This window comes from Lynx canadensis, chromosome B3 (genome assembly GCF_007474595.2).
Source record: "Lynx canadensis isolate LIC74 chromosome B3, mLynCan4.pri.v2, whole genome shotgun sequence".
NCBI classification, from domain to species: domain Eukaryota; kingdom Metazoa; phylum Chordata; class Mammalia; order Carnivora; family Felidae; genus Lynx; species Lynx canadensis.
In genome coordinates, this window is record NC_044308.2 from 109,884,601 (window position 1) to 109,903,789 (window position 19,189).

General features: G+C 39.0%; 1 protein-coding gene across 1 annotated transcript; it reads right to left on the reverse strand.

The window, feature by feature from the left end:
* Nucleotides 1-731: 731 nt before the first annotated feature.
* LOC115517082 (60S ribosomal protein L32-like) lies at nt 732-1,225 on the reverse strand (the record flags this gene model as incomplete). The annotated part of the gene is made up of 1 exon (XM_032593530.1): nt 732-1,225. A coding segment is annotated over one exon (393 nt), but the record flags the coding sequence as incomplete, so codon positions are not given.
* Between the last annotated feature and the right edge of the window lie 17,964 nt (nt 1,226-19,189).

Consider the following 19,189-nt stretch of genomic DNA (forward strand, 5'->3'; position numbering starts at 1 on the left):
TGTAATATATAATATTTAATTACATGGGAGTGCGTGGGTGGCTCAGTCAGTTAAGTGTCTGATTCTTGATTTCAGCTCTGGGCCATGATCTCACAGTTCATGAGTTCTAGCCCCATGTCGGGTTCCCATCCGACAGTGCTGGAGCCTGCTTGGGAGTCTTTCTCTCTCTGCCCCTTCCCTGCTCGTGTGCACCCACACGCACTCTCTCTCTCTCTCTCTCAAAATAAATAAAATAAAACTTTAAAAAGTAATAATATCTACACATATCAGTTAACAAATAAGAGTTCGATATACGTTATATGTAGATATTCATTATATAATTTGCATTAAACATATATAATATGTAGATGTATGTTAGATATATATATAATGTATATGTTAACAAGAAAGAGCCCTTGAAAATGAAAAAAAAAATCTCACAGAAAGTAGAATAAAAAGCAATGAAATGGAAAGTTGAAGAAAAAACATTTTTATTAAGCTTTTAATTTTAATGCCAGTATAGTTAACATACAGTATTATATTAAATGTTTATTTATTTTGGGAGAGAGAGAGAGAGCAGGGGAGGGGCAGAGAGAGAGAAAATTCCAGGCAGGCTCTGTGCTGTCAGCCTGGCACCCAACCCGGGGCTTGAACTCACAAACTGTGAGATCATGAGCTGAGCCAAAAGCAAAAGTTGGATGCTTAACCAATTGAGCCACCCAGGCACACCCCTACAGTGTTATATTAGTTTCTTTCTTTCTTTCTTTCTTTCTTTCTTTCTTTCTTTCTTTCTTTCTTTCTTTTGTAGTTTTATGGTTTTATTTAACACAAATATGACATGCACATAAGCTCTCTATTCATTTTCTTCGCTGCACAATCTGGCATTGGGATTCGTGACTCTGATGGCCAGCTGGGCTGCTCTTTCTACAATGGCTTTTTGATTCTTGGAGGAGACATTGTGAGCAGTCTCTGCACAGTAAGATTTATTGCACATCAGCAGCACCTCAAGCTCCTTGACATTGTGGACTAGCAACTTCCGGAAGCCACAGGGCAGCATGTGCTTTGTCTTCTTGTTGCTCCCGTAACCAACGTTGGGCATCAAGATTTGGCCCTTGAGTCTTCTGCGCACTCTATTGTCAATGCCTCTGGGTTTCCGACAGTTGCGCTTGATTTTGACATGTCGGTCTGACTGGTGCCGGATGAACTTTTTGGTCCTCTTTTTAGCAGTCTTGGGCTTCACCAGAGGTTAAGGGCAGCCGTGATGCCGAGTAAGAGATGGCTGCCACCTCCACAGGCAGCGCCGAAGACAAGACAGGAAGCGTATTCGTGTCAAGTGTACAGTGCAGTGATCTAGCAGTTCTATACAATACTCTGTACTCATCACAAGTGCGCTCCTCAATCCCCGTTTCACCTGCTTCACCCATCCCCCTACCCACCTCCCCATGTGGTTGTTGTTTATAGCTAGCAGTCTGGTTTTTAGTCTGTCTCTTTTTTCTCCTTTGTTCACTCGTTTCTTTTCTTTTTTTTAAAATTTTTTAAAGTTTGTTTATTTTGAGAGAGACAGCCATGGAAGGGGCAGAGAGAGAGAAGGAGAGAGAGATGGAGAATCCCAAGCAGGTTCTACACTATCAGAGTATAGAGCCCGATATGGAGCTCAAACTCATGAACCACGAGATCACGACCTGAGCTGAAAGCAAGAGTCAGCTTCTTTAACCAACTGAGCCACCCAGGTACCCCTCTTTTCTTCTTTTTAAATTTTATTTATTTATGTTGAGAGAGAGGGAGGAGCAGAGAGGAGAGACAAAATCCCAAGCAGGCTCCACGCTGTCAGCGCAGAGCCTGCCTCAGGGCTCAGATTCACAAACCGTGAGATCATGACCCGAGCGGAGGTAAAGAGTCAGATGCTTAACTGACTGAGTCACCCAGGTGCCCCTGTTTGTTTTGTTTTTTAAATGCCATATATGAATGAAGTCATATGGTATTTGTCTTTAGATGAAAAAATTTTTTAAAGAATTCAGAAATTTCAGTTAATATGAAGTATAGAAAGAGAAGAAAGAAAATGGAAGGCTGCCATTTATCAAAGAAATAATACAAAAACGTGTCCTAGAACAGAAGGATATGAGTCATTGTTGTGTCTCCCAAAGAGGAAAGAGAAAGCACAACTAAGGTATGTTATGGAGAAATGTCAGTATCCTGGGCCTACGGAGAAGATCCACAGTAATGAGGGAGGTGGACTGTGGTGGAATGAAGTCTTCCTCCACTGTGATGGGAAGTCAATATCTAAAATTAATTTTAGGGGTGCCTGGGTGGCTCAGTCAGTTAAACCTCCAACTCTTGGTTTTGGCTCAGGTCATGGTTTCCCAGTTTTGTGGGTTTGAGCCCCATGTCAGACTCTGCACTGGTAGTGAGGAGCCTGCTAAATAAATAAATTAAAAATAAATAAATAAAATTAATTTTAAAATAACTTTATAAGAGCATTGTTTAGAAATATGGTTGTAAATTTGGGTAAACATCTAAAAGAATTTAAGATAGTTACCTGGTAAGCAGGACTGGGATCACGGCAGGGAACTACTGTTAGAATTGTGAGCCTTTTAGTATTATGTCTTTTTAAAACTATAGCCTTTTATTTTATTTTATTTTATTTTATTTTATTTTATTTTATTTTAGTAAGCTCTACACCCAATGTGGGACTTGAACTCATAATCTTGAGATCAAGAGTCCCATGTTCTACCAACTGAGCCAGCCAGGCATCCCTAAAACTATAGGCTTTTATTGCTTTGGAAAACAGTAAATAATATTAACAAGAAACCTCTCTAGCTTCCCTGCTCCCTTTTGCCTGCAAATATGCCTTAAATGTCCACAGCCTGCTTTCTAAAATCAGGCCTCCTCCTGCCTTCTGATCTCTTTATCAGCCCTCTCTTCCCAGCCTCACACATCCTGCACACCCGTCATGTATTCCTTTATGAACATGGATTGAGCACCTACTGTGAGCTAATGGCTGTAGAAAGACGAATAAGATGCTTTCTCCATCCTCACTGAATGGTCTAATAGCAGAAACAGATGCATAAAAAAGAAGCACTTCCATGCATTTGATGCTTAAACAAAAGTATAGACAACTACCTGTTGCATGGGAATCCAAAAGAAAGAGCAACATGTTGTACAAGTTTGTCTCTTAGAGCTCCATGCCCTTGATGATGCTGATTTGTGTTTTGGGGTTGTTTTGGCCATGCAGAAGGACAACATGAAACTTCCTCTTATTGGGCCTGCCCTCTCCCTCCTCCCAGAAACAAAGGCTTTTTCTTTCTTGCTCTCCAATCACTCTGTCCATTGTGCTTTGATTCTCTTACTCGGCAAGTGTTGTGAGATAACAATTAAGAACTCCAGTTCTGGAGTGGAGAAGACTCTGGCACTTCCTAGCTTTGTGACAGGGCAGGCTACATATCTTTGTGTCCACCTGCTTCATTTCTTAGATGGGAAAATAAGATAGAATAGGTTGTTTTGAATATTACATGAGATAATTCATTGTAAATACTTAGAACATAGTGTTTATTATGGTCATGTCAATCTCCCCTATTGGCTGGCTGCAGTCCTGAGGAGGACAAGGATTGTATTTGATTCAACTTCTGTCACTGAGGTCCAGTTCAGAGCTTGAAACCTGCAAGGCACCTGTTTGCTCTGATGATACAGGAAGAAAGAAGACATTGGCCTAAGCAGATTTAATGGAGATTGTGGGAACTGAACTGGTGGTAAAGGATGGATAACATCTAGCCAGGTGGTGGGAATGGCCAGTGCAAAAAGTCTGTCATTGGGAAAGAGTGCGTGGGAATCAGTTTGCTTACAAAGAGGGTGTACGTTGGGTGAACGAGAGATAAGGTTGGGTGAATGGGAGATGAGGATGGTACGTGGGATAAAGTTGTGAGCATAAACAGGCAGAGGTATTTGGACCTGAGGTGGTAAACAGGGACTCGGTAGGCTCTTAACAGTAATGCAACAATACCAATACTTAAGGAAGGTTAGTGTGTAAGTTGGCAGGAGCGCAAGGCTCCCTCTTGGACTCACCACACCTGATGAGTCACCGCAGTTGGTACGGAGCTAAGTGAAAAGCATGCATCTGAGTTTTATGAAAAGGAAATGAGAGATGATTCGATGGCTGCCTATACGGAGCAGTGGAGTCAAGCAAAGATAAATTTGGAAAGGAGAGCAGATTTTAGAAGAAAACTGGGAGGCAACATTCATCTTTTGAATTCAGCAAATACCTGTTGAAAAAAATACTTACTGAGCTTCTGTTACATGCAGAGCATTCTGAGTACCGTGGTGAATACAAAGAGCTCTCTCTTCAGGTAGAGGCAATAATACAGGTACACAAATCTCCATGTACAGGAAGGAACGTGCTGTTGCTGGGAGAGAGAGAAGATGAGTAAAGAACAGAGCATTTCAGACCAGTAGTTCTGAAACTTTTGTTCTCAGGACCCCTCTACACTCAAAAATTATTGAGGACCCCACAGAGCTGTTGTTTATATGTTATGTCTATCGATACTTTTGTATTTGAAATTAAAATAAAAATTTTAAATATTTGCCTATTTTTAAGTAACAATATTAAACCTATTGCATGTTAACCTAAGTAACATTTTATGAATAATATATTTTAAAATATGTAGTAATGGGGAACGTAGCTGGCTCAGTCGGTGGAGCGTGAGACTCTTGATCTCATGGTTGTGAATTCAGGCCCCACACTGGCTGTAGAGATTACTTAGATATAAAATCTTTTTTTCTCTCTCTTTTTTTTTTTTTTTTTTTTTAAAGAGAGAGAGCATGGGGCGCCTGGGTGGCTCAGTCGGTTAAGCGTCTGACTTCACTCAGGTCACGATCTCGCGGTCCGTGAGTTCGAGCCCCGCGTCGGGCTCTGGGCTGATGGCTCAGAGCCTAGAGCCTGTTTCCGATTCTGTGTCTCCCTCTCTCTCTGCCCCTCCCCGTTCATGCTCTGTCTCTCTCTGTCTCAAAAATAAATAAAAACGTTAAAAAAATTAATAAAAAAGAAAGAGAGCAAGGGAGGGAGGGACAGAGGGAGTGGGAGAAAGAGAGACTCTTAACCAGGTTCCACACTCAGCCCGGAGCCCAATGCAGGGCTCAGTCTCACAACTGTGAGATCATGACCTGAGCCGAAATCAAGAGTCAGATGCTTAACCCACTGAGTCACCCAGCTCCCCCCCCCCCCCCCCTTGTAGAAACTTTATATAGGAAGGCAATGCTGGAAATAGGCGGTTCTGGGGGCGCCTGGGTGACTCAGTGGGTTAAGTAGCCAACTTTTGATTTCATCTCAGGTCATGATCTCATGGCTGGTCGTGAGTTCAAGCCTCACATCAGGCTCTGTGCTCACAGTGTGGAGCCTGCTTTGGATCCTCTGTCTCCCTCTCTCTGCCCATCCCCTGCTTGCTCTCTCTCTCTCGCTCTCAAATAAGTGTTAAAAAAAAAAAAAAGATTAGGGGCGCCTGGGTGGCTCAGTCCGTTAAGCGTCCCACTTCGGCTCAGGTCATGATCTCGCAGTCTGTGGGTTCCAGCCCCACGTCGGGCTCTGTGCTGACAGCTCAGAGCCTGAAGCCTGCTTTGGAGTCTGTGTCTCCCCCTCTTTCTCTCTCTGCCTCCCCCCCCCCCCAAATAAATAAACATTACATTTCCTTTTTACCTAAAAACAGGAAATTAATTTTTACTAATATTTAATAAATAGAATGCCACTTGCATTCAGTCCAAAGGTCAGATGGTCACATGAGGTGGTGGGTATCCAGGAACAAGAATTCAGGTGTCACTCTTCTGTGTTTGCTCCTTTTTAGCACATTGCGATACATTGTACAATGGTACAGAAAAAGATTTACCAATCATAACATCTAACTACACTAACCTCACAAAATGGGTATTGGTGCAAGATCTCTTTCCTGGTCATTGCACCCATTCCCCATATGCTGTCTGTTCTTGGCTGCTAACAACTCATAGGTATCCCTCCTGCCTGGGGGAATTGCCCTGAAATGATGGGGGCCACCTAATCAGAGAGGTTGGACACTACCACTGCCTTCCCACCCACACCCCAGGAGACCTGGAGCTGATGACCAAATGTAAGGCTTGCCTCCTTTCCTCAAAGTGAGATGACTCCCTGGTGCCATCTGTACCCCAAAGCTCCTTGTGGGATCAGACTGAGGATAAACTTCAATTGAGTCCACACCTTTGCCTAGCCCTTTCTCCTACCCTGTTCTCTTTTTCTCACTGCCTTACAGGTTTCATCATAACATCACTCTCAGAAAGGAATCACTGGAATCCTCATCTCAAACTCTGCTTCTTAAGAACCTGGCCTAAGACAATAAGCATACACTTTTGAAATACTCATGGACTGCCTGGATGGCGCAGTTGGTTAAGCATCTGACTTGGCCTCAGTTCATAATCTCCCAGTTTGTGAGTTCAAGCTCCAAGTCGGGCTCTGTAGTGACACCTCAGAGCCTGGAGCCTGCTACGGATTCTGTGTCTCCCACTCTCTCTGCCCTCCCCCTATCATGCTCTGTCTTTCTCTCTCTCTCAAAAATAAATAAACATTTTTACACATTTAAAAATAAAAAAATAGGGGCACCTGGGTGGCGCAGTCGGTTAAGCGTCCGACTTCAGCCAGGTCACGATCTCGCGGTGCGTGAGTTCGAGCCCCGCGTCGGGCTCTGGGCTGATGGCTCAGAGCCTGGAGCCTGTTTCCGATCCTGTGTCTCCCTCTCTCTCTGCCCCTCCCTCGTTCATGCTCTGTCTCTCTCTGTCCCAAAAATAAATAAACGTTGAAAAAAAAAAATTTTTTTTTTTTAAATAAAAATAAAAAAATAAAAGTCACAAAAAGAAGACAAGAAAAGATCAATAGTACAAAAGCAACAACAAAATGGCAAACTAGATTTTTCTTACTTCCAGTACAGTCTCTTCTTAGTCAAAATATGTGGTAAAAATGGCAGCTTGATGAGATCTAATAAGAAGTCAGGTAAAATTATAAAGAAGACTTTGAAATATGGATTTCTATTCACTTTTCTAGCAAGTGAATCTTGCCTTAGTGACTAGAATGGTTTGAAATATTAGCTAATAAGTAAAACACTGTCAGCAAGGTATTTAAAATCTATGCATCCAGAATATGAAGCTTAAATCTCAGCAGTCTTTTCAGTGATGTTTAAAATTATGTGACCATGCAATACTTTATACAATTTCACGTAACATTAAGTGATAAATGTTTAGAATTCTAAGATTTCTTCCCAGGTTTCCTAACAATGAAAGACAAAACAAAAAAATAGCAACAACTAAAAAGAAACCAATTTACCACTAATTACACATCATTCTTCTACCACAGCTAAATAGCTAAAATAATTTAAAGAATCTTAAAAAGGGACAAAACATATATTTTTTTAAATTTATGCTTATTTTGAGAGAGAGAGAGAGAGAGAGAGAGAGAGAGAGAGAGAGAGAGAGAGCGCACGAGCAGGGGAGGGGCAGAGCAGTCTGCCCTGGCCATGCACAGCCAGATGTGGAGCCTGGACTCAAGAACTGCGAGATTGTGACCTAAGTCAAAATCAACGGTCTGACGCTTAACCGACTGAGCCACCCAGGCACCCCTAAAACACATTCCTTTAGGTAACATACACTAACAAGAATATGAATAGAAACTCTTGTGGAAAGTTGAAGGAACAAATATTAGAAAAAGTTATGTGGTGCGAGAGGTTCCTATTAATTTGGATGAAAATAAAAGTGTTTCTAACATGTCTCAGCTTATGGTATTTATTCAATTCTGAGTCAATAATGAAACATGGGAAGAACTGTTTTTCTTAAGCCATTACAAAAAAGCTATCTCAGAGAGATTATGTTTTTAATAGTAAATGACTTCTTTAATAAAAATTTTTCATGGGAAAACAAAACTGACTTTTTTAGTTTTAGTGAGGCAACTGACTTCACTAGAATAAATGAATTTTCTGGAATATGGTTACAGTGCTAATGACACATGTGACATTAAATCATGGGATTCATCACTGGCAGGATATAATAAAAAGATAGTTGGAGTCAGTCTATGCAAACTTCTGCAGAATGTCATCAATCTGGTTATTTAAGAAAACCTGTTTTTAATGTTTATTTTTGAGAGATAGAGAGCACAAGGTGGGGGGGGGGGGGGGCAGAGAGATGGGGAGACACAGAATCCGAAGCAGGCTCCAGGCTCTGAGCTGTCAGCACAGAGCCCGATGCAGGACTTGAACCTAGGACCCATGAGATCATGACCTGAGCTGAAGTCAGACACTTAACTGACTGAGCCACCCAGGTGCCCCTCGTCAATCTAGTTATTTAATAAAAACAAGACTTTAAAATTTTAGTGTAGACTTTTTTAAGATTTTATTTTTGAGGGGCGCCTGGGTGGCGCAGTCGGTTAAGCGTCCGACTTCAGCCAGGTCACGATCTCGCGGTCCGTGAGTTCGAGCCCCGCGTCAGGCTCTGGGCTGATGGCTCAGAGCCTGGAGCCTGTTTCCGATTCTGTGTCTCCCTCTCTCTCTGCCCCTCCCCCGTTCATGCTCTGTCTCTCTCTGTCCCAAAAATAAATAAACATTGAAAAAAAAAATTAAAAAAAAAAAAAAAAGATTTTATTTTTGAGTAATCTCCGCACCCTGCATGGGGCTCGAACTCAACAACCCCAAGATCAAGAGTTGTGTGCTGTATCCGCTGAGCCAGCCAGGCACCTTGATAGTGTAGGTTCTTTATAATACTTTTTAATTATATGTAGAATGAGTATAAAAAATTTTCATATAGAGGGAGAGGTTCACGGATTTTTCTGTGGCAAAATAATAGATTTGCCAAAGTGAAGAAAAATTACACACTTTCTTTTTATAAAAAGGAAAGAGTTTCAAATTTCCTGCCTTTCTTGTGCTGACAAGTGGCTTTCTGTAAAATGCAATGTTGGCAAATATTTTGGGGAACAGAAAAAAGGAACACTTGATCTGATTATTTCTGGTAACAGTGATCTTTTAACAATGAATGGAAAAGTGATTTCTCATCAGAAGAATGTATAATTTGAAAACACATGCTTGGAAATGTTTCTATTATTGATTGTGTGAATTTATTGCTGAAGATGACACAAGTTTTTCACATATAAAAATGGAAGTACACTGGGCGCCTGGGTGGTTCAGTCCATTAAGTGTCCGACTTCGGCTCAGGTCATGATCTCGTAGTTTGTGAGTTCGAGCCCCGCGTCAGCACCGCTCAGAGTCTGGAGGCTGCTTCCCATTCTGTGTCTCCCTCTCTCTCTCTGCCCCTCACCCACTGAGACTCTGTCTCTGTCTCTCTCCAAAACAAAATAAACGTTAAAAAGATAAATTTTAAAAAATTGAAGTACACTGAAATTAGAAATGATTTTCAAACTTGTTTGAAAATTTACTAAATGAAGAGTTAGAGTATATTTTTAATCTATGTGTTAGATATAAAAAAGTAACATCTGATTGATGTTAGGGAAGATGGATATTTCTAGTGGAATTTGACAAAAATCTTCATAATTAGGATACGGGATAAAAAAATGAGTATCCTTTTTTTGTATTACTTCCCTTTGAATCTTACTACCTTTTTTTAAATTATTTTGAGATAGGGAGGGGGAGTGGGGGAGGAGCAGAGAGAGGGAGAGAGAGAGAATCCCAAGCAGGATGGAGCCCCACATGGGGCTCAATCCCATGAACCATGACACTTAACCCACAGAGCCACCCAGGTGTCCCTCAAGTATCTTTATATCCAAGATGTTAAACCAAGAGTTTCAAAAATAATGAAATTATTTCTATTTTTCATGAGAGCAAAATATTTAAGAATCATCAATAAGTAAAAATTATTTTTGAGATCTCATTCTGTAAAAATCCTTATTCTATGTGTATTTTATAATATAAAAAGCATTGGTACATATAGATAATTTATTAATTACAGATTGGGAATAGATACTTGAACTATTTTATGATGAATGTATAGTCAACAAAATTTGGTGACCAGGGATTTAGTGAATACTAAGTACTACATTGACAGAATGCTTTTTATTCTTTTTTTTTTCCTTCTTCCAGGATTTTATTTAAATTCAAGTTAGTTAACATATAGTATAGTGTTGGTTTCAGAAGTAGAGTGCTTTTTATTCTTTTTTTTTTTTAATTTTTTTTTCAACGTTTATTTATTTTTGGGACAGAGAGAGACAGAGCATGAACGGGGGAGGGGCAGAGAGAGAGGGAGACACAGAATCGGAAACAGGCTCCAGGCTCTGAGCCATCATCAGCCCAGAGCCTCCCGGACCGCGAGATCGTGACCTGGCTGAAGTCGGACGCTTAACCGACTGCGCCACCCAGGCGCCCCTGCTTTTTATTCTTTAATGAAACTCTCTAGGCTGATACAATTAAGTATTTTAATTGCATTCTAAAATAGGTGCAAATTCAAGATGTAAGAATGAAAATATAACTTTCTTTTTTTTAATGTTTATTTTTGAGAGAGAGACAGAGCATGAGCAGGGGAGGGGTAGACAGAGAGGGAGACACAGAATCAGAAGCAGGCTCCAGGCTCTGAGCTGTCAGCACAGAGCCTCATACAGGGCTCAAACCCATGAACCGTGAGATCATGACCTGAGCCCAAGTCATATGCTTAACCGACTAAGCTACCCAGGCATCCCTGAAAATAGAACTTTCAAGTTTTTTCTTGGCAAAACAATCTGAAATCATACATAGAGTAACGTAGCGTATGGAACTCAAACATCCTTTCTGTGATGGGAGAGTTAAGTCAACAGAGCAAACCTATAAACCAGCCTGCTGCATGGTAGATTGAGATCTGCATGACCTGTTGATTATAGAGAGCCAAAAGACACGGTCCACATATGAGCCATGGCCCTTTCACATGTTAATTCTACTCAATACAGAAAGGTGATTCAATAGATGTCATAGTCTCACCATTTCACAAATAGATAGATCACTCTTGCATTCACAGAGGTGGAGAGAAGACAGAGGCCTCTCCCCTAGAACTTCCTAAAGAATGGAAGCTTTGGCAGACATTCTTATCTTCTTGGCTGAAGCAAAAATGTGTAAGAGTGAAAGAATGAGTTTCCTCAAAAACAATCAAAATTCTAAAGGCAGCTGATTACAAATTTAATACTCAGAGATCAATAGCTTTCCCGTACATAGAAAAGATCCAGTTAGAACATAAAGTGAATAAAAGATCCCATATACTATTTAAAAGATTATATACTCAGGGACAAACCTAAGAAATGTGCTAGGCCTGTGTGAAGCTAACTGGAGGATATTGAAGATGATTTGAGTATGTTTTGCAGAGTCAGTTCAGTTGTCATTTCTTCCAGGAAGACTGCCCAGATCCCCTGGGTTATATCAAACCACTTAATGTAAATTCACCATGAAACCATGTATCTGTCCCTTAAAGTTTGGCAATTTTATGTTTATATGTGCAACGATTTGCTTAATCTCTTTCCTCTTCTGGATTTCACGATATCTGTAAAAACGGATATGTTACTTTAGTTACATTTAGTTACCAGTGCCTAGTATAGTTCCTGGTGTAATAGGCACTCAATAAATGTTTCATGAGTGAGTGATAATATCGTAAAAACTGTTACTCTACGTAAGTTAATCTATACCTTGAATATAATAACAGTTGGCATATTGGCAGCATTATGTTTTGGAAACTGACAAAGTGTTAGAATTCATCTAGATTCTGGAGATGATTGGTAGAGATAGTTGCACAATAATGTGAGTGTGCACAGTGAAATTGTACACTTACAAATGGTTAAAATGGTAGGTGCTTGGGTAGGCACTCTGTTGGTTAAGCATCTGACTTTGGCTCAGGTCATGATCTCACAGTTCATGGGTTCGAGCCCCACATCAAGCTGTGTGCTGACAGCTTAGAGCCTGGAGCCTGCTTCGGATTCTGTATCTCCCCCTCTCTCTGCCTTTCTCCTGCTTGTGCTCTCTCGCTCAAAAATAAATAAACATTTAAAAGAATGGTTAAAGTAGTACATTTTATGTATATTTTACAATAAAAAAATGGCCAAAAAACTTCATCTGGAAATATGAGAATAGACAGAAAAAACTTTTTTTTTTTTTTCAACGTTTATTTATTTTTGGGACAGAGAGAGACAGAGCATGAACGGGCGAGGGGCAGAGAGAGAAGGAGACACAGAATCGGAAACAGGCTCCAGGCTCCGAGCCATCAGCCCAGAGCCTGACGCGGGGCTCGAACTCACGGACCACGAGATCGTGACCTGGCTGAAGTCGGAGGCTTAACCGACTGCGCCACCCAGGCGCCCCAGAAAAAACTTTTTAAAAATTATTATATTTTAGAGAGCACAAGCGGGGGAGGGGGCAGAGAAAGAGAATCTTAAGCTGACTCCATGCTCAGCACAGAGCCGTACATAGGGCTTAATCCCACGAACTGTGAGATCATGATCTGAGCCAAAATCAAGAGTTGGATGCTCAACCAATTGAGCCACCCAGGCGGCTTGAGAGAAAAAAAACTTTTTAAAAAAGAACATTAATAGAGAAATAATTAATCTTTCTAAAAATTGAAACTTATCGTAAACATGCAGTACTAGAAACCCTTTGCAACCAGATAAACAAATCAATGAAGCTGAGTAAAGACTCCAGAAAAAGAGTCTTTATATGGGAATTTAGTACAAGATAAAGATAACATTTCAGAGTAAAGGGGTGACTTATTCAACAATACTTTTGGGAAAATAAGATAGCCACAAAAAAAAGGACTGAATTTGTATTAGTTCACTTCTTTAGAAATATTAGGTTATTCACATTCATGGTAAAACAAAAAAAGAAAAAACCTTGAAATGATACAAAACTATATACATTAAGAAGTGAATTACCCTCTCACTCTCTCCCTATTTCTCTTCCCAAAGCTGATCCCTAAAACTAGTTTCTTGGGTATCTTTCCAGAGATATCATGTGCCTTTTATGTATATATTATCTGGGTTTTTTTTTAAGTTTATTTATTTATTTATTTTGAGAGAGAGAGAGAGAGTGGGGGAGGGGCAGAGAGAGAGGGAGAGAGAATCCCAAGCACTGTCTGCACTGGCAGTGCAGGGCCCAGTGCGGGGCTTTTGAACTCACAAATGGTGAGATCATGACCTGAGCCGAAATCGAGTTGAATCTGTAACCAACTGAGCCACCCAGGTACCCCACATATTATCTGTTTTTGGTAAATATACAGGAACATACTTTTCTTTCTTTTCCTTTTTTTTTTGCAACTTGGAAATAGGTTGGAGTTATTCCACATTAGTATGTATATAGTTGTCACCTTTTTTTGTTTTTGGCTACATAAAATAGTCCTTTGGAATAATGTGTGTATGTATATATATATATATATATATATATATATATATATTCATTATGTGTAAGTGACAGAAAGGGTTAATATGCAAAGAGCACTCTTTTGTCAGTAAGACAAAAGCCTAAAATAAAATGGACAAAGACGTGAATATATAACACATTCGGGAAAAGGCTTAAACTTATAAATAAATTAATGCAAAATAAAACAATAAAATTAATTTTAAGAATAAAGCATTTTTTTACTCAGAGTGAAATATGGAAAAGTTCAATAATATCCAACCAGTATTGATGATGAATAGGGAAGCAGGTACTCTTATATACCACTAATGGTATTATCAGTTAATATAACCTTATCTCGAGGCCAGTTTGACATCTATCATCACAAAGAAATCCACAGAGGTTTATTCATCAATTCCACTTCATATAAATGTATAAAAATGTATATATAAGGATGGTCACTGTATCACTAATTTTTAAAAACCTGACAATATCTCAAATGTACGAACAGAATATTAGTTAAATTATGCTTCAAGAATATAATAATATATAGTCATTAAAATTAAGTAGGTCCTTCGTTATATACATTTTTAAATGAAAACTGTACAGACCATATATGCAGCTCATTTTTATTTAACTTTGAAAAGGAAATATATGCTAGTGTATACATTTTTAAAAATCTGAAGAAGGATTGGTCAATAATAGTTACCTCTGAGCAGTGAGAGCCTTTAGAGTTATTTTTCTTTTATATCTGTTTTGTTTTAATTTTTTGTGTAACCATGAGCAAGTTTTATTCATTCATGATAAAGTTATTAAAATGTCAGTACACTGAAATAGCTACATAAAATGGCTACTTTAAATGTCATACCCGCCTCAGAAAGCTTTGCTGCAATCCCTTTTTTAAAAAAAGCAGCCTTCAAGCTCTGAGAACTGTCTCTCTATACAGATTGCAATAGCACGTGAAAACTTGCCGGTCCATATATTGACTGTCAGGATAGATTAGACTCCATCGTTTAAGGAAAATTAAAGAGTAACGACAAAATCTTGTTAATATTTATTTGTAAATTTAAAAAGATTCTCATCTGGGGCACCCGGGTGGCTCAGTCAGTTAAACGTCCAACTCTTGAATTCGGCCCAGTTCATGATCGCAGGATCGTGGGATTGAGCCCCACGTCAGGCTTTGCACTGAGCTTGGAACCTGCTAAAGATTCTTTCCTCTTCCCCCTCTTGTCTTCCCTCTCCCCCGCTGATGCACATACTGTCTCTCTTTCTTTAAGATAAAAATAAATAAAAAATAAAAAAGTTTCCATCAAAAAAAGCTTTTTTTTAACACTCAGCTGATTTTTGAAAAGCTAATCAAGCGGTTCATCTCAAAGCATTCTGGTTAATTTTAATTGACATTTAGCTATAAATCAATACACTTTAAAGTAGAGGTAATATAAAAATGTGCAAATTACTCTGATTAGTTTGGGACTTCTGTATTAAGGACAGTGAAAGTAAGTTGTTAATGTTACTTCTTGATTTTCTAAACCTCCAATATATTGTTTTAAATAGCTGCAAAGAAATAGAGAAGTTCTTTCTCTGGAAAAGAAAAAAAACAACTGTTTTACCCTTACGTGTTTACACATATTACTGAGTTTTCAAAGTATTGATGTAATTTTGATTCTAGAAAGAACCCACTCTTCATAAAAATATTCAGACTACCATCCTAGAAACACTACATACAGAAATAGAACAAAATCTTTTTAAGAAATGCCAGCCTGTATCCTCAGAATTTGTATTGAACACTTACGTGAAACATTTATATATTGAGAACCTTGAAAAAAGTAGCATATGTAGGTTAAGTTTTCACCAATATTACTAATGATATATTTGCTAGGTAAATAATGTTGGAAATGACCAGTAATGCATTAGTCATGCTCTCTTTTGGACATGGGAGAGAGATATGTGTAAGTCTGGCAATGAAGATTAATTTCCAATCTGGTAATATAGAGTAGCCTTTTATACTTGGAGCTGGTAATTATTAACAATTGGGAAGTATTCATCCTCTTGTTATTGTTTTAGACCTATAAAAATGTTTCCTACCTCTGCTCAGTCCTAAATCCTTAACCAGATGAGATTTTTTTATTGGGAGTCTTAAGCTCCAATAGCAGAAGAGAGATATGTACTGCTTTCCAACTGTTTTATAGTTTTATAATTCTTAGGGTACTGATTTGTGGGATTTTTTTCCCCCTGCAATAGAAATGTCTTTAAAGTGAAGCATTTTAGTTCAGGACTTGAAGGAAAGTTTGCATAGCAGAAAATAAAATGCTGATTTGAAGAATTTGGATAAAGGTAGGCAGAAGTCAGAAATTTCAGTTTGTTCAATTTACTCTAGAAGAAACTGAAGTTACTAAATACATGTTATTGAATGCATTAGAAGTAGGTTTATATGAACTTTTGTAAACATTCTTCCTTTCTCTTTTCTTTCAAACCTAACTATACTTTATAAGGAGTACTATTTCTGAGGCAGGAGAAATTACTGTTTTGTATTTACATTTTTCGATAAAATACTATCAATCTAAGTGTTGATAAATGTTTGAAGGTTATTTGAAACATGGTAGTTTATGCTATTGCACAATTATTAGTAAACATTAGTGATACGTGATTTTCATTGTACTAATTGAAATGTAGATTTTTTTTAAAGATTTTCTTTTTAAGTAATGTCTACACCCAGCATGGTGCTCAGATTTACAACCATGACGTTGAGTTGTGTGTTCTACCAACAGAGCCAGCCAGGTGCCTCCAAAATGTAGATTTAAAAAAGAAACAATGATGCACCTGCATTTTACTGGTAGCAATGAATCTAAGACACTGGAAAATTTTTAAATGAATTATAAATATGTCAAAGACATGAATTTAAAGCATTCATAAACACTGTCAGCCATTTCAGGGTTACATGATAATCTGAAACACAGATTAGAGATTCATAGAAGTAACAAGACATGGCAAAGATCTGAAGGAGCAACAACGATGGCACGCTTAAGGTCATTCTAAAAATGCTTTGATGGAACTGGAGAGTGTGATGCTAAGTGAAATAAGCCATACAGAGAAAGACAGATACCATATGGTTTCACTCTTATGTGGAACCTGAGAAACTTATCAGGAACCCATGGGGGAGGGGAAGGAAAAAAAAAAAAAAAAAAAGGACGTTAGAGTGGGAGAGAGCCAAAGCATAAGAGACTGTTAAAAACTGAGAACAAACTGAGGGTTGATGGGGGGTGGGAGGGAGGGGAGGGTGGGTGATGGGTATTGAGGAGGGCACCTTTTGGGATGAGCACTGGGTGTTGTATGGAAACCAATTTGTCAATAAATTTCATATATATATATATAAAAAAAAAAGTGACAGCGTAAAAACAAAAAATAAATAAATAAATAAAACTGTAATATTAGAGAACCATTTCAATATCCATGTGGGGATGAGAAGAAACACTTTTTTTTAAATAAATAATTTAAATGGTTAAAAAAAATAAAAAAATAAAAAAATAAAAATGCTTTGAAATTGGTGGTGCAGCCACCCATAGTGTAATTTTTATTAGAAATCTTGGGGGCGCCTGGGTGGCGCAGTCGGTTAAGCGTCCGACTTCAGCCAGGTCACGATCTCGTGGTCTGTGAGTTCGAGCCCCGCGTCCGGCTCTGGGCTGATGGCTCGGAGCCTGGAGCCTGTTTCCGATTCTGTGTCTCCCTCTCTCTCTGCCCCTCCCCCGTTCATGCTCTGTCTCTGTCCCAAAAATAAAATAAACGTTGAAAAAAAAAATTAAAAAAAAAAAAAGCTTGATCACTAAAGGACGTTTCCAGTTTTCTTTGAAAAAACACTGAAAAATGAATGTTCTTGGACAGTTTTTCAAATGTGAATCACACAGTTATCGATCCACATTGTGGGGTTCTGTCTTAGACCTTCTTTCCTGGCATACCTAGGGTTGGCAGATGTAAGGTTGCTGTTTCTAGCCTCATGCCCATAGCACAGATGGACCAGTGAAGTAACCAGGACCAAATCACAGTCAACAGAGAAAGTAAGAGAGCCTTGGATTAGTGGGTACAGGTGCAGCTGAGTCAACTTTATGACATGTAAATGCTGGCTAGATAATCTATTGTCTGACACTAGGTTATTCTATGAAGAAGACAGATTTTAATTACATTAGGTAAAGACCTTAGATAATCACAAGACTGAAAGGCAGAACTCGGCAAGAGAAACGTGCTTTTTAGATGGATCTTTTTAAAGGATCTGATTATTTTGAAATGCAGTAGGGTGTTCAATTTTTAAAAAATGTTTATTTATTTTTGAGAGAGAGAGACAGAGTGCAAGCAGGGAGGGCAGAGAGAGAGAGAGGGAGACACAGAATCTGAAGCAGGTTCCAGGCTCTGAGCTGTCAGCACAGAGCCCAACGTGGGGCTCAGGCTCATGAGCTGTGAGGTCATGACCTGAGCTGAAGTTGGACACTTAACCGATTGAGCCACCCAGGTGCTCCAGTATAATGTTTAATAGAACAATAAAATGGATACACAAATAAACTGCTGTAAAAAGGAAGACTTTTGGTAGGACATGCTGTAAATGGGTAGCGAGTCAAAAATTCAAAACTGTTCTTACAGATGAATCTGTCAAAAATTATTGTATGCATGAGGGTGCCTGGGTGGCTCAGTCGGTGCCTGAGACTTCTGAGTTCAAGCCATGGGGAGTTAGGGAGAGGAAGTTCTCTTACTTGTGAGGATTGCTGGCCCCCAATGTGAGTAATCATCTTTCCTGTAGCTCAGAGCTTGCTTGCTTTTTTTTCTCCAGAGCTTTCTCAATAGACCACAGCTGGCCAATAGACCACAATATTCTTAAAAGACTTTTAGTTGGCTCTAACCCCTTGAAAGGGTTTGGCGGTACAGAATCTAGGTCAGGCAGACCCAGTGCACTAGTAACTTAATAAGTATGTGGCTTCTTTAACGAGAAAATGCTGTTTAATACAACCACTGGAGTATGCATCCAAATTACCTGGTGGGCTTGTTAAACAAATTGCTAGGTCCTGATCCCCCAGTTTTTGATTCAGGAAGTCTGAGATGGGACCCAGGAATTTGCTTTTCTACCAAGTTCCCAGGTGATGCTGATGCTGCTGGTCAGGGGACTGCACGTTGAGAATCACAGTTCAGGTAACTGAGCTGAACCCTTTGATGTGGTTCCCTAATGTTTCTGTTTGACAAATGTAAGCTTAATGATTAATGGCACAAAGTAGTGTTTAAGATCAGGTGCTACGAAGCCATTTGATGGCTATTGTTAGCTTTCGATTTTACATTCTTACTCAGATACAATCTAATCTTAGATATAATGTAGATTAAAAAAACCCCGCACGTAATAAAATCAGTTCTAGCACGTACTATCTACCAATTTCTCAAGTCTGTAAACCCCAGAAATGTATTTACTGCCTCATTTCCCAATTCCTTTTTTTCCCTTCCAAATAATTAAATCATTGAATCATTTATTAAAATGTCACTACTTGCCCCTACCACATATCCACATATCCACTGTTGATCTCTTTGTTCTTCTGGCAACTCTCTCCTCCTTTCCAGTCTGCATTTTAGTGTTTCTTTTATTAGCTTCCTATCTTCTACCTCCTCTCTCCATTGCCCTTGGCAGACATCATTAATTGACCACAGCATTCTGTTCAAAAATGGTGTCCAAACCAGGTTCCCAAACCAATGCTTAATAGCAAGTCTAATTACAGTTTGAGTGTCCCCCAGAAATGTGGCCTTAAGCAGTCAGTCAGGAAATTTTTCTTTTTTTTTTTTTTTAATTTTTTTTTCAACGTTTATTTATTTTTTTTGGGACAGAGAGAGACAGAACATGA